Source organism: Salmo salar, chromosome 08, assembly GCF_965601325.2.
Source record: "Salmo salar chromosome 08, fSalSal1, whole genome shotgun sequence".
Taxonomy (NCBI): domain Eukaryota; kingdom Metazoa; phylum Chordata; class Actinopteri; order Salmoniformes; family Salmonidae; genus Salmo; species Salmo salar.
In genome coordinates, this window is record NC_138298.1 from 23235015 (window position 1) to 23248669 (window position 13655).

Genomic DNA, 13655 nt, shown 5'->3' on the forward strand with positions numbered 1-13655 from the left:
CATCATGTTTGCTCTCTCACCTTCCACCTCCACTAGGCCCGGTGCTCCAGTCCCTAAAGCCTGGGAGTCGAGTACCAGACTCCTACCCGGAGCTGAGCTCCGGCCTGGGCAGTAAGGGGCTGGGCAACTCCCTGGGCACTCGGAGGTCCCAGAGCCGACCAGGCCAACTGCAGCTGGCGTACATCCAGGACCAGCTTGGCAACAAGGAGGGCAAGGAGTGCAGGAGTAAGACGTCTGTCAGCAACGGACAGGACCCCACGCTCTGCTCGCCTCCCAAAACAGAGAACGAGGTATGGGGCGGTTTCGATGTGAGTTACCCAGCTTGGCTGTATACCATTCTACCGTGGGTTGGGGAAGGTTTAGTGTATGGAGGCTGTACTGACTGTATCCTATCCCATCAGGTGACTATATAGGGTCAGAAAATATCCTGGCCCTAGTCTTGCACTCACCCACATTCTTTCTCAATGTGTGTTCTGTGCATGTGTGTGTGTGTGTGTGTGTTGGGTGTGCAGCTGCGTCTGAAGTTCCACAAGCAGCAGGAGGAGATCCGGCGTCTGCGGGAGATGCTCAACCAGAGGGACGTCCGCATCAAGCAGCTGGAGCTGGAGATCAACAACGTGAGGAATTCCCAGGGCTCGCACTGAGAAGAGGCTCCCCTTGCCCCCCCGTCGCACCAAGCCACCCTCACCTCTCCCTGGATTACTCTCTGACCAACCCCTCCCCCGCTCTCTCACCCTGGGGGTCTCACTGTAATTAACACCCCTCTAACCCCTCGACCCCCATCTTCCTTACCCTAAAGACAAGGGCCCTTCCCAGGGGCCTCGCTGTCTCATCTCAGAACACTATCTGTCTCAGTGGATGGGTCACAGCCTTACCAAGGCTCCTCATGTCCCCCATATATGTACATACACCCATAGACTCTCAGTCACTCCTCAATATGTAACATATTTTCATGCTACCGCATCACTATACATGTAAGCCGCTTGTCCCTCTCCCTGCTCCTCTCCCCAAAGTCAGTTTTCGTTTTTCCTTTTGTACGCTTCAGAGCTATGCAAGTTTGATGTACTTTAGTTTTGTTTTGTGGTAAAAAAAAAAAAATGTTTATGCCGTTTTTATTTGAAAAAGAATGAAAATAAGATGTACGTGCCTGTCTTTAAAAGATGGTGTGGTTGTCTGCTGGTTGTGTTTGAATGTTGTCTGGATGGGAGCAGATGTCACACATGATTGTAAAATACACTGAATTTATTTTCTATGCTTTGTGATTTTGCATATTTAAACAACTGTACATGGATGGGTGCTGTTGGAGATGTCTGCGGGGATGTCTACATCTAGAATGACAGAATATATGTGTGGGAGAGAGAGAGAGAGAGAGGGGGAAAGAGACGTGCTTCGTTTTGTATATATTGAGTCAATTTGGGTCTTTTGCATTTAAAGGTAGACTCAGCGATATGACGTAGATGCAGAAATTAAGGGCGTTGAAGCGTGAGGCAAAACTTCTCCGCTTTATTGGTCCCGCTATTGGTCACACCACGTGAACAGCGTGAAGCGAATCCGTGCACATGCGCATATACTGTGTGAGAACGAAGTCTTGCATCTCGCTCGTCACAATATCTGCGGTGCTGCTCGTGGCAACGTCATTTCGGTGAGTCTGACTTTAATGAAGCTGCGTTTTGTTTTAATGACTGGTAAACTGGTGGAAGATCAATCAACTGAAAGAACAATCGTTGCCCAGCAGCTTTTAAATACGCCATTTATTTGACCAGAAAGCAGCCAAGGGAATCTCACTTGTCGTTTTTAAAATTGCATTTATTTATTCTGTTTCTTTTTAATTTGTGGACAAGAAAAGGTAGCCGTATGGAATGATGACCAATTACCGAGGCATGTTTTCACACCAGTGGCCACAGCTCTATGCTTCAGGCACACCACTGAGTATGTCTAACGCTATCAGATAACACACACCACATCATGTAGGGAGTGGGTTGGTAGGGCACACAAAGTTTCACTGTTTCACTGTCTGTTTGGTGCTGGTCCATCCGTTTTCATTGTTCCAAAGCCGCTGTGTAAAGTAGGAATGATAAAAAAAAAGGGATTGAATGAACCTCAAAAAGCCATTGTGTAATATATGACTTAACAGGGAACTTAATGACTATGTTGTTAATTTGTAAGTGCTGACCCAAGTGATTGGGTTGTCTCTTGAAAACAACAGAGGAAACTGTAAAAGGGAATATATATGTTTGGAGCAGGCTAATTTGGAACATTCAGGATAACAGTAAGCCTTTGTTTTTGATATGATGTCCATTGCTTTTGTGATGCACAACAGAGGAGGCTGGTTGGAGGAGCTATAGGAGGATGGGCTCATTGTAATGGCTGGAATGGAATGAATGTAACAGAGTCAAACGTGTGTTTGATACCGTTCCATTTATTCCATTCCAGCCATTACAATGAGCCCATCCTCCTATAGCTCCTCCCGCCAGCCTCCTCTGCTGCACAAGTACTTACTTGGTGGTTCACAATAGTTTGAAATGGAAATACTATGGCAAGGAATGGGATTGGAACTGCTCTGTAATTGTGCATCATAATATGTTAGTTAGACAATCAGAGACCCACTGCCCCTGTCCAAAGAAAAGCAAGAGGCCAACGTTTGACTGTATTTGAATATCGACATTTTACACAAGCACGGCACACATACGCCACAATATAATTGTGAGCTATTCAACACTTGTGAGCAGGCATCTAGAGAAGACGTCCCCTATTCCCGTTGAGAGCAGTACTTTTGACCATGGTCAAAGAGCAGCATGAGGGCAAGCCAACCATTGTCACCGCTAGTATAGATGTATTAATAATACATTAACACGTAACTGCATATGCTTGGATAATACTGCACTAAGTGGGCCAGGGCACCTGCAATGTGGGCCAGGGCACCTGCAATGTGGGCCAGGGCACCTGCAATGTGGGCCAGGGCACCTGCAATGTGTTTGGTTTTAGCCTTATTGTTCAGCTCATATATGCTATTGTATGTAGGTCAATGTAGCTCAGTCAGAGTATTGCCATTTGAAGGGTAATATTTCTAAATGGTACTTGACTGAATGGAGTCACTACTTAGCTAATGGCACCTTAGGGAAGACAATCTCAGAAACAATCCGAAAACCGACTGTTATTGTAATCCTGATGGTCATTGTAGAGTGCATGTAGTCTATCTTGTCTAGCTAGCTTGGCTTGTGTACTTTAGCAATAAGTCTCTAGTTCTTTTGTAGACCTTTTGCATTTACTGCCAACTACAATGGCTAGATATCGGGCAATCACATCCTTGTACTACTACCTTGGTGCTTAGGCCTCTTTAAGCATTGTAGACTTCACCGACTACTGTATACCATTTTTCTTCAGAAAAGATACGGTCAAGACCAAATCACAAAGTCCATTCCAGGGACTTGATGGCATTTTAAATCCCCAAACTGTGTGTGTGTGTCCCATTTACATTTTTACAGAAGCAATATTTTAGCAGTAGAAAGAGCAGTAGTTTGAGGGAAATACACTACGATCACTAGCATTTTCTTGCTCATTGGAAACAAGGACATCTGTATAAATAAGTTGAAAATGGAGGGTTTCTGCTGGGCAATATCATGACTGAGCCTTACTGTGCCTAAGAATCAAGCTGCAATTTTAGTTTTCTTTTGTAGAGGTATTATGATGTCTTTCAGAACGAATATTAATATTAGTGTTCACACAACTCACAAATACAGTGAACAATTTATGAAATGATTCTAATTTTGTTCCTGTTATGTTTAATATTGTTTTTATATATATATATCAAGAAATAGATCAGGTGCAGAGAATAAAAAAAATAGGTGAAAACATTACTTTGGATAATTTACGTCTTTTTTCAAGTCTTTTGATACCCATTTGAAGTCCCACCCAGTTGACTACTTCAAAATTGTGAAAGTCCTCAATGGCGCTTCCCATGCTAAAACGGCCTTTTGTGCACTAGTCCTCCATCTATCTCTATGGTGCAGGTGCGTTATGACAAAGAGGAAGAGGGAGATCCAACTACCGGAAAATCTGACTCCCTCCAGCAGGTGGCGTTGTTTGTTGTTGTTTAGCCTACCAAGCAAGGAGTTTTTGTATAGAGGTCAATGAGAAAGTGTCAAATTTTGTCAATAAAACAATGAATGGCTTATTTGCTATGTGAGGTTTATTTGATTTAAAATACATTTTCGTAATGCTTAGGTGGTTACAAGTGTACTGATATAAGACACGTGACATCCCGGCTACTTTGAGAAAAAAACACTTTATATCGGTGTTGTCTCGAGATGGCTATGCACATTCATGGCATGAGGCTAGTAGCATAGCATCTTTCTCCATGTATCATAAAATGGATTATCTAAGAAATGGCTAATATGAATGTTATCTGATGTTATTGATTTCATGAACCTTATTTCTAAGGCTACATATATTAGTACGGGATATTTTCAGCCCTTTCCTGGGTAGTGTTACATTTGGATATGTAACACCCATTTTCCTAACCAGGGAGAAGTCTGGTTGATAGTGGTCTGGGGTCTAACTAAAATGAAATAACCCCAGGTGTGTTCTCATTCTCAACCCCAGGTGTGTTCTCATTCTCAACCCCAGGTGTGTTCTCATTCTCAACCCCAGGTGTGTTCTCATTCTCAACCCCAGGTGTGTTCTCATTCTCAACCCCAGGTGTGTTCTCATTCTCAACCCCAGGTGTGTTCTCATTCTCAACCCCAGGTGTGTTCTCATTCTCAACCCCAGGTGTGTTCTCATTCTCAACCCCAGGTGTGTTCTCATTCTCAACCCCAGGTGTGTTCTCATTCTCAACCCCAGGTGTGTTCTCATGCTGCCTTGGCAGCAGCTAATGGGGATCCATAATAAATACAAATTCCCCGTTATCAGACACACAGAAACAAAATGCACACAGCAAAATGTCTCATTTCAGAAATGATATTAAGTTTGGAAAAGCAACACCTCTCTCAGTAAATAGACATATTCATAAATCGTATAAGATATTCAATTGCGGGTAAACATAAACCAGTCAGTATGGCACCAAGTCAACCAATAGACTTAAAACCATATCACTGTCATTCACCATACATGTAAAAACATTCACATTCAGTAACAGTCAAACGGTTGCAACCTTTAAAAAACGGGTACCCCTTAACTATCAGAGCTCTGTAATGTAATAACTTTTACTACGTTGCAGGCCTGTGCTTCGTGTTTATGTGTATGGCTTCTGGAGCAGGAGTCCCAATGCAGGCGAGAGCGGTCCGTATTCAGTGCAGTGGTGAGAAACAGAGGGATCGCTTTTCTAATTAGCCAGATGACGTTTCTTCACGAGACTTAGAGGAAACCCTAGTATTTCCTGGAATCTAGGGTCGCTATATGAGCTCAGCCTAAACTACTTTGACACACGGTACTCACTATACAAATGTCTCTGCCCCACGGCTATTGTCATTTGTTCCCTTCACTTCCCCTACTATCCTTCTGATTGGCTAAGGCAGCAACAGGGATTACCTCTGGGTTACAGATATGACCCGTTTCAACATGGACATTGCCATTGAGGGCTTCCACCATTTTAAACTAGCCTACTGGATAGGGTTTCCTATAAGTAGGGAGCAATCAGCCAATGCAGAATAATGCTGTCACAGACACTATAATGGCACAGATACAAAGATGAGTCCTCTACCCTCTCCTCTTTTCCCTATTTCAGCATTTCTTCATATCAAATTAATGCAGAGAACAGTTTGAAGTTTGAATGGGCATCTGACCCTGTGGAAAGGCTGGTCCCCCTGGAGCACAAGGTTGTAGGTTCATATAAACTCAGCAAAAAAAGAAATGTCCTCTCACTGCCAACTGCGTTTATTTGTATGTTTGTATGTTTGTAAATATTTGTATGAACATAAGATTCAACAACTGAGACATAAGTTGAACAAGTTCCACGGACATGTGACTAACAGAAATTGAATAATGTGTCCCTGAACAAAGGGAGGGTGAAAATCAAAAGTAAGTCAGTATCTGGTGTGGCCACCAGCTGCATTAAGTACTACAGTGCATCTCCTCCTCATGGACAGCACCAGATTTGCCAGTTCTTGCTGTGAGATGTTACCCCACTCTTCCACCAAGGCACCTGTAAGTTCCCGGACATTTCTGGGGGGAATGGCCCTAGCCCTCACCCTCCGATCCAATAGGTCCCAGACGTGCTCAATGGGATTGAGATCTGGGCTCTTCGCTGGCCATGGCAGAACACTGACATTCCTGTCTCGCAGGAAATCACACACAGAACGAGCAGTATGGCTGGTGGCATTGTCATGCTGGAGGCTTATGTCAGGATGAGCCTGCAGGAAGGGTACCACATGAGGGGGGAGGATGTCTTCCCTGTAACGCACAGCGTTGAGAAAATTACAACAGGCCTACAAGCACTCAGTCCAGCCTCTCTCAGCCTATTGCGGACAGTCTGAGCAGTGATGGAGGGAAGAAGATCTGTGAAGTTATTTGGATTTTTACAAATTATCTTTGAAAGACAGGGTCATGAAAAGGGGACGTTTCTTTTTTTGCTGAGTTTACAAGCTGGGCAATGTGGTGGCATTCACACTAAAAAATGGTTATGAATACCTGGGGTCTCCTCTCCAGAGTACAGAGGTTACAGTGGAAAATCCCTGAAAAACGTAGACATTTTGTTCTTAAAGAGCGCTTTTCGCCTATTAAAACTAAGTGTCAACTTTTTTCCGGGGACGTATCCCCATAACCACTGCTGGTTAGTGTTCAGGTACCACAAGGGGAAACTCGATCATTTATGACACCCTTCCGGCCAACATCACCACTTTCTGGCCATCTTATGTTAGGCAGCCACTCCTAGTGGCCTTGATGCGCTCTGTGGCAGTCCTCAGTGTTAAGGTGACCCTGCTCCAGAGCCAGGGCTGGGTTCAACTTTATAATCCCTTGCTTAGGGGGGAGATCCTTATGCCAGAGCCAATGACCCCTTCACATTCATCATACTTATTTTCTGAAATTTGACATTGTTAAATATACACTAGAAAACAGGAAATGGGGGGTTTGAACCCATAACCTCATGGATTGAAGGCACATACTCAACTACACAGCCATATTTTAAGGTTGGCAATTTACTACTATCTGCAGTTATGGAATGTTTCCTCAGAAGTCTAAATCATTGGCTGATTCCTCCTGGTGACCTGGATGGAATTATGTGATCTTTCCTTAAGCCATAGGAAGTCCCACCCAGTTGACTACTTCAAAATGGTGAAAGTCCTCAGTGGTGCTGCACATGCTAAAACAGGCTTTTGGGCACTAGAATCCTCAAATCTCTAGGAGCACTCAAAGCAAAACAAATTACAATTGAACCAATAACCTCTTTTGCCACTCTCAAAGTCAAACATACAAAGAGAAGTGCGAACACATGGCAACTCTGGGGTTAAAGTGGATTTCACGTCTTCCTATTTTATCCTTCCCTCCCATTTAAAATAATAAAATGATGAGGTGCAACATGTCATCTTGTAGAGTGACTTTGAAGTATCCATTCTGAAGCCTTAAGGAAATTAATATTCTATGTAATATAAAAATGAGTGTTAGACCTTTCCCACTGAGGCAACCTATTGCAATCAGCAGGGGGTGAGACAGACGACTTGCACTTAACTCATCAGATTCATTCAACTCTAGATGTGACAAGAGAAAAGTATGGCAGGAGGAGAGCAAAGCGCAAAATTGTAACATTTTATTTACAAAGTAGTTTGGTCATACAGGAAGTAAAAATGTAGCTACAACCTTGATTTGTGCAACAGGCGGCCACAAAAACCATAGCTCGCTCATCACACAGCTGCTATAGCAATACTTTTATTGTGGGGGGAATAAGGAACGGAAAATAAAACAAAGACAAAAGAAGAGGGGGAAGAAATAATAAACCCAACAACATAAAATATAAATTCAGAGTTCATCCAACAAAATATTAAAAGCACAGACCCAAAACTAGATACCAGTCCCAAAGTCCTCACACAGGTATACATAAAGGGGGAGTTGACAGTGAAATTGTAGAATGCGGAGTGGTGCGCTGCTTGAGAACCTTGGGAATGGCTCTCGGTTCCATCGGGAGCAGGCAGCTCCACTCGGACCACCCATCCGGTACAGTCTTTCCCCACACGGGGACTCAAAGCTGGGGGAGAGACGTGGCGTAGGCAGGGTGTAAGGGTGGAGAGGGAAGGGGTTGGTAACTTGACAGGCTCTTGTTTTTTGCTCTTAATCGTCGTCCTCGTCGTCATCATCATCATCGTCATCTTCATCATCGGGTTCTCGCTTTCTCTTCTCGCCTTTGACAGCCACAACTTCTAGGGGAAATGAGAAAGAGTTATTACACTGTACTTAGTAAAGTATCCGAAAGTTTAACTTTTTAACATGAGTTTCGGATATGAGCTTGTGACAAAAAGTACGACAATGACATACCCTCTTCATCGTCGTCCTCATCATCCTCATCTTCAACTTCACCATCAATGCCAACGTCTTCCTCCTGGAGAGAAGGGACAGAGCAGGTCAGAATCAACAATATGCCCCCTGTTGATCTTTTAAACTATTGAGTCAAACAAACCAAAAGGGGGTTTACCTCCTCATCGCCGCTGACCTCATCTTCCTCCTCTCCTTCTACTCCCTCTTCATCGTCATCATCCTCCTCATCAAAGTCTTCCTCCTCTCCCTCCTCATCTTCTAAAAAACAAAATAAATATATCACATTTCGATTCAGAGCAACTGAATAATTTATCTGAGCAAACCAAAAACCTTTCAATATAGAAATTCAAACAATACGTTAGAACCATTTAGATATAATAAATTGGAAGGTTGTGCAGGACTATGGTAGATGAAGGAATCAATCTCTCTTTTCGGAACGTTAAAGAGTATTTATCTGGTCAATGTCAGTTTGGAACATTGTGTTATGTGAAAATGTGGTCATATTATAAATTGTATTTTAATGTTTAAGGACTCTTGGTAGATTAGTCCAACTGAGGACTAAAAGAGATCCTAATAAAAATCTAATCACATCCATTGTCAGTTATCACAGACACATGCCGACAAACCGTACAAATACACAATAACATTCCCTTGCATGACAAAACATCCACGATGTACTATTATGGATTCTAATATATAGTAATATATGCCATTTAGCAGATGCTTTTATTCAAAGCGACTTAGTTACGCGAGCATACATTTTATGTATGGGTGATCCCGGGAATCGAACCTACTATCCTGACGTTGCAAGCGTCATGGTCTACCAACTGAGCTTCAGAAGACTCCCATTCAACCCACATCTGCACTTCCTCATATTCCCTCAAAACACACAAAAAAAATGGATGCCCACCCTCATCATCGTCATCGTCCACACCGTCGACCTCTCCGTCCGAGTCGGATGCCTCTCGGTCCTCCACGTCGTACCCGTCCAGGTAGGTGAGCTGAGGGAGCAGCTTGAACACACTCTCCCTGTAGTCGTTCAGGTTGGTCACCTCACAGTTGAACAGGTCCAGAGACTTCAGGCTGTCCAGCTTTTTCTGTGGGACCAAATGGGTGTAGGGTAATTAGGGGGTGAAAAAAAAACACTGGCTGAATAAATCTCTAATTCGATTTTAGAGCACACCTTTTGCCCATATAGGCTAGCAAACTAATTTTGACCAGAGCCACATAGGGAAACAAATCAGAAATTAGTCTAAAACAAATCTGCATGCCAACTATACGAGGAATAGTGTCATTTGAGGCATAGCCTGAGACAATGAGATGGTGTCGCACTGTATTGTGCTCTACTGGGAGTTTGGTGTACCTACCAAAGGTTCCAACGTGCTGATGTCTTTCAGTTTGTTCCCGCTTAGATTTAGATGTGTGAGGTTGGGGAGTTTCTCTGCTAGCACGTCAAGGCCACCAGAGATTCTGTTGTCGCTGAGTTCCAACTGCAACATAATGTGAAGATATATCAGTCACTTCTGTCAACAACAACAAAACTTCCAAGCAAGTAACAGTCTTTCAGAAAACAAATGGAACCCTATTCCTTACATAACAGTGCACTACTTTTGACAAGGGCCCTCAATAGTGCACTATATAGGGAATAGGTTTCCATTAGGGATGCATACAACGGCTCTTTCTATACTCCCCCAGGCAGAACTTAAGGTATTTTTTGTTAAAGGAGTCTTTTTTTTTTTATATACTGTAACTAAGTAACTTGTGTAAAAAGAAAATAAATAAAAATACCTTTTTGAGTTTCCCAAGTTTGGGAAGGTTGGAGACTGAGATTAGGCCAACGTTTATCAAACTGAGGAATTCCAGATTGACGAATTCTGCTGTGAGACCTTCGATTTTCCCTTCATTTGATCTGCAGTTATCCAGGACAAGTTCTCGTACCTATAAAAATGTGTAAAATTGTAATCCAAAGAAAAACATATGTATGCATTGTTTACAGATGCACTACAAACACTAAAATTGAGAATGCACACATATTATAAAAGCTTTATTTTACGCATATATGAAAAAACGGTGTGGGAAAATCTGTTTAAAATGGTCACATGTTGGCAACAGCAATTTGCGGCATCAATACAACAACAAAAACTACGATTGAATCTAAACTTCATGATTGAAAAGGTCAATACACAAAATATGGATCTCAATGACAGGAGTGGTTGTTATTTTGACGTTTTCCTGATTTATGTATGAAAACTTGCAACCTTTCAATTCCTCACTACAAAATATCATCGTTTAAAAAGTTCACGTGAGGGACAGTCGTTACGCAACCAAAAACTCGATAAAAGGGTTGAGGAAAGTTAACGCTGAACGTCAAAGATCATGATTTGCACATTGGCAAAGTGAAACATTGATAAGGCTGTCGAGTGGAGCCATCAATAAAGGTATTTGGTTGCATGATGTTTTATGTCGAGGCACCGCGGTTGTTTCTTTAAACCAGCTGCCACGAGGAAGAACCGCACAATACAGTTCTACCTTCACTTGCCCGCTGTTCAGTCACTAATGACACAAGCAATGCTTTTTGTTAGCAAGCTCGCTACAGGCTAGCCATTGCCCTTTTAAGCGCTGCCGTGCAGTTGAGGACCTGCAAGAGAAGCCTGACTGCCCGCCATTACCTACCCTACAGCAATGGAAAGGATTGCGAATATACCCTGTAAAGATACTTTTTTTTATTTTCAAATCGAATTTATATGGGAAATGGATCGCCTAGCCGTCGAGCGAACGACAGATATGACAGTTTGTTACATTATATCACCGTTTCGCAAACAACGTCGAAGGAAATATTCAGAACGGAAATTAGTCAAACAAAGATGGAGCCTCCTTTCTCCAGAGCTTCAAAGACGGCAGAATGACAACATGGCGATTCCTGAGATACAGTATGCAGAGTTCTCTAAACTCTCCGGAGATGGATGACTGTTTACATGCAGTAATTACGTAAAATCATCCCTTAAAATTAACTTTCAATGTAGAATACTTTTATCAATGTTTGCATGAAAACCAGAGAGCTTCAACGTCGAGTTTAAACAGCCCACGCACCGAACGCAGTTTCATCTGTCTCGTGTCATTCAGGCAGGCTATTGCGCGAGCCGACGACCAACACGTTATTCGGAGATTGTCGGTAGCCTAAGCATTAGACATTTTAAATTATTAACATACAAAATACCGAATCTGAACGTGTGGGTTAGCCAGTTTCAATAAGTAGTTCGTTTGCTTTCGTGGTAGTTGTGGGGAATAATATGGCGGGAACCAAACATTTTACTGACCGCTGCGAATTAGCAACATAACACATCAGCTTTAATTTGCGGGAAATTACATTTAGTTTGAATCTCAAGTCGAACAATGTAACATTTGACGGAATGTGAGGGTAGGCAAGTAACCTTAGATCATCGGCGACATTGTAGCTGGCTAATTCCAGTTGATTCTTAGCAAGTAAAGTAATATAAAAACGTTTTATTGTTAGCTAGCGAAAAGGGGGTGTAATAGTAGCAGTTGTAGCCTACAATATGTGGATGACTCGTGAGATCAAACGTTCATGACTAATTTTGTTTGCTTGCTAGCTATCTAATGTGTCCCTACCCAATTCGTGGAAAATGTCGGAAAGAAGCCACCCGTGATCTCATGAATGATATCACAGAAGTAGGGGCATGGTGTAAACATTCTGGATTGTTGTGGATTTAAGTGCATTGTAATAAAGGGCGCCCCATTTTAGAATTTATGCTAGCAACAAACATGGCTACCAAGGTCTATATAAAATAAACCATTCCGTCAATGTCTAACGCATCGTGGAAAAACACGTCTCCTACAACACAGATGTAGAAGTTAACAAATAATTGCGACAACGTTGTTGCATTCGAACCGTGTGTGTGCAACATCTACCCAGTGACTGTGAAACTGTTAACACTGCAATAATGCCAGAAAGAAAAAGTCTCCTTTCGAAAGTAACGATTGAATATATTGTCTTGTTCCCCCTCACGCCCCAACGGGGACAGTGTAATGTAGCTTGTTACAGTTAAGTATTTTCCGCTCTATTAATAAATGAGAAACATTAAGCCCATGTGGTCACCATTAGCTACACAGGTCACTTGGAAAGCAAAAAAAGTAGCAAGCTAGCCAGAAAACTAAAGGTTTGGTTTAAAAGGCACGACTTACATCAGATGGTGTCCTGTTTCTTAGTTCCAAGTGGATCCTCTTTTTCATGTCCATCTCGCCCTACGAAAGTGAACTTTTCTCTTGGGTGTCGGTGTAATTTATATTCAGTCCAAAGGCAGAGAGATGCCCTAATGGAGGAAGAATATGGGACTGTATAATGAACTGAGCCAAACGCCAAGTTACCCGCGGAGAGGAGAAACCATGGAGGGAAACGGGACTAAAACAAAATATATACTCAATAGCGCCATCTCTGGTCAGAAATGCCCACTGCCGTTAAACAGGCAATGCAGTCACAAAACATGACGCTGCCATCAAACAACTGGGGTGCGATTTATTTCTGGGGGGAAAAGTGATGTATTATGTACAATTCTAAGTTCAAACAAATGTTTTGTTGTTAGTCTTTATTTGATTATTTTTATAAAAATAACCAGTTTGTAACATTCTGTAATTCGGAGATTATTTGAAACATATTTTATAAATCAATTGATTACATAATCAGAAATCATTGCTAAAGAAAAAACTAATGAAATCAGGACTATTATTTACTTTATTTAAACACCTACAGCGGAGATGTTTGAGGCCCCCTCCCAGCCTTGACCCCACTCTTCCAGGTTGTCTCAGGGGGATTTGGGATATGCAAAAAGTACATTTCCATTTCACACATGTGTAATACACACTGGTACATGTGTGAAGCAGGACGAACCCAGGCAACCACCTAATTATTGTATTATTTAAAAGGCCTTAATTTGAAATGCATTAATAAGGTATAATTATGAAGACTAAATACACAATGTAAATGTTTGAGGACAGTTTTGTTCTCTCTGGATTCCATTAGAATGACGATTAAGGTATAATTAGATATATTCGTTACTTATGTAATTATGCATTGTATGAAAGCTTCTCCATAGTGATAGAATTTAACGATAACATTCTATTCATATTATTTTCCACGCTTCGGCAAAAATAGCATGTCAATCGAATAAGGT

General features: G+C 42.1%; 2 protein-coding genes across 5 annotated transcripts in view; one reads left to right on the top strand and one right to left on the bottom strand.

Moving 5' to 3' along the window:
• LOC106610255 (coronin-2B) overlaps nucleotides 1-4174 on the top strand; it is a 53361-nt gene extending 49187 nt beyond the window's left edge. For 2 of the 3 annotated variants that reach the window (XM_082978447.1, XM_082978448.1), the window contains exons 11-12: nucleotides 37-308; nucleotides 513-4174. In XM_082978447.1, coding sequence (XP_082834573.1) covers nucleotides 37-308; nucleotides 513-644 — 404 coding nt within the window. In that variant the 3' untranslated portion in view covers nucleotides 645-4174. The remainder of the gene's footprint in view (nucleotides 1-36; nucleotides 309-512) is intronic. The other variant, XM_082978449.1, reaches the window with a different exon arrangement.
• A 3555-nt stretch (nucleotides 4175-7729) lies between these two features.
• Nucleotides 7730-12915, bottom strand: anp32b (acidic nuclear phosphoprotein 32 family member B). 2 transcript variants are annotated; one of them, XM_014209538.3, is made up of 7 exons: nucleotides 12670-12915; nucleotides 10255-10404; nucleotides 9834-9956; nucleotides 9377-9563; nucleotides 8624-8724; nucleotides 8467-8530; nucleotides 7730-8348 (listed from the first exon to the last, which is right to left on the bottom strand). In XM_014209538.3, exons 1-7 carry the CDS (start codon nucleotides 12721-12723, stop codon nucleotides 8263-8265), a joined length of 765 nt encoding a protein of 254 aa, XP_014065013.2. In that variant the 5' UTR covers nucleotides 12724-12915; the 3' UTR covers nucleotides 7730-8262. The 2 variants fall into 2 exon arrangements, with proteins under 2 accessions (XP_014065013.2, XP_014065011.2); XM_014209536.3 differs by having other exon boundaries at nucleotides 7730-8351.
• Nucleotides 12916-13655: the final 740 nt, after the last annotated feature.

What these genes read in the sequence shown, in the direction of transcription:
- anp32b (XM_014209536.3), bottom strand. Translation starts at nt 12,723, where the DNA reads ATGGACATGAAAAAGAGGATCCACTTGGAACTAAGAAACAGGACACCA. An exon ending in AACTTGGGAAACTCAAAAAG is followed by an intron (nt 9,957 to 10,254) that starts GTATTTTTATTT and finishes ATTATGTTGCAG; the next exon opens with TTGGAACTCAGCGACAACAG. An exon ending in TCAGCACGTTGGAACCTTTG is followed by an intron (nt 9,564 to 9,833) that starts GTAGGTACACCA and finishes TTGGTCCCACAG; the next exon opens with AAAAAGCTGGACAGCCTGAA.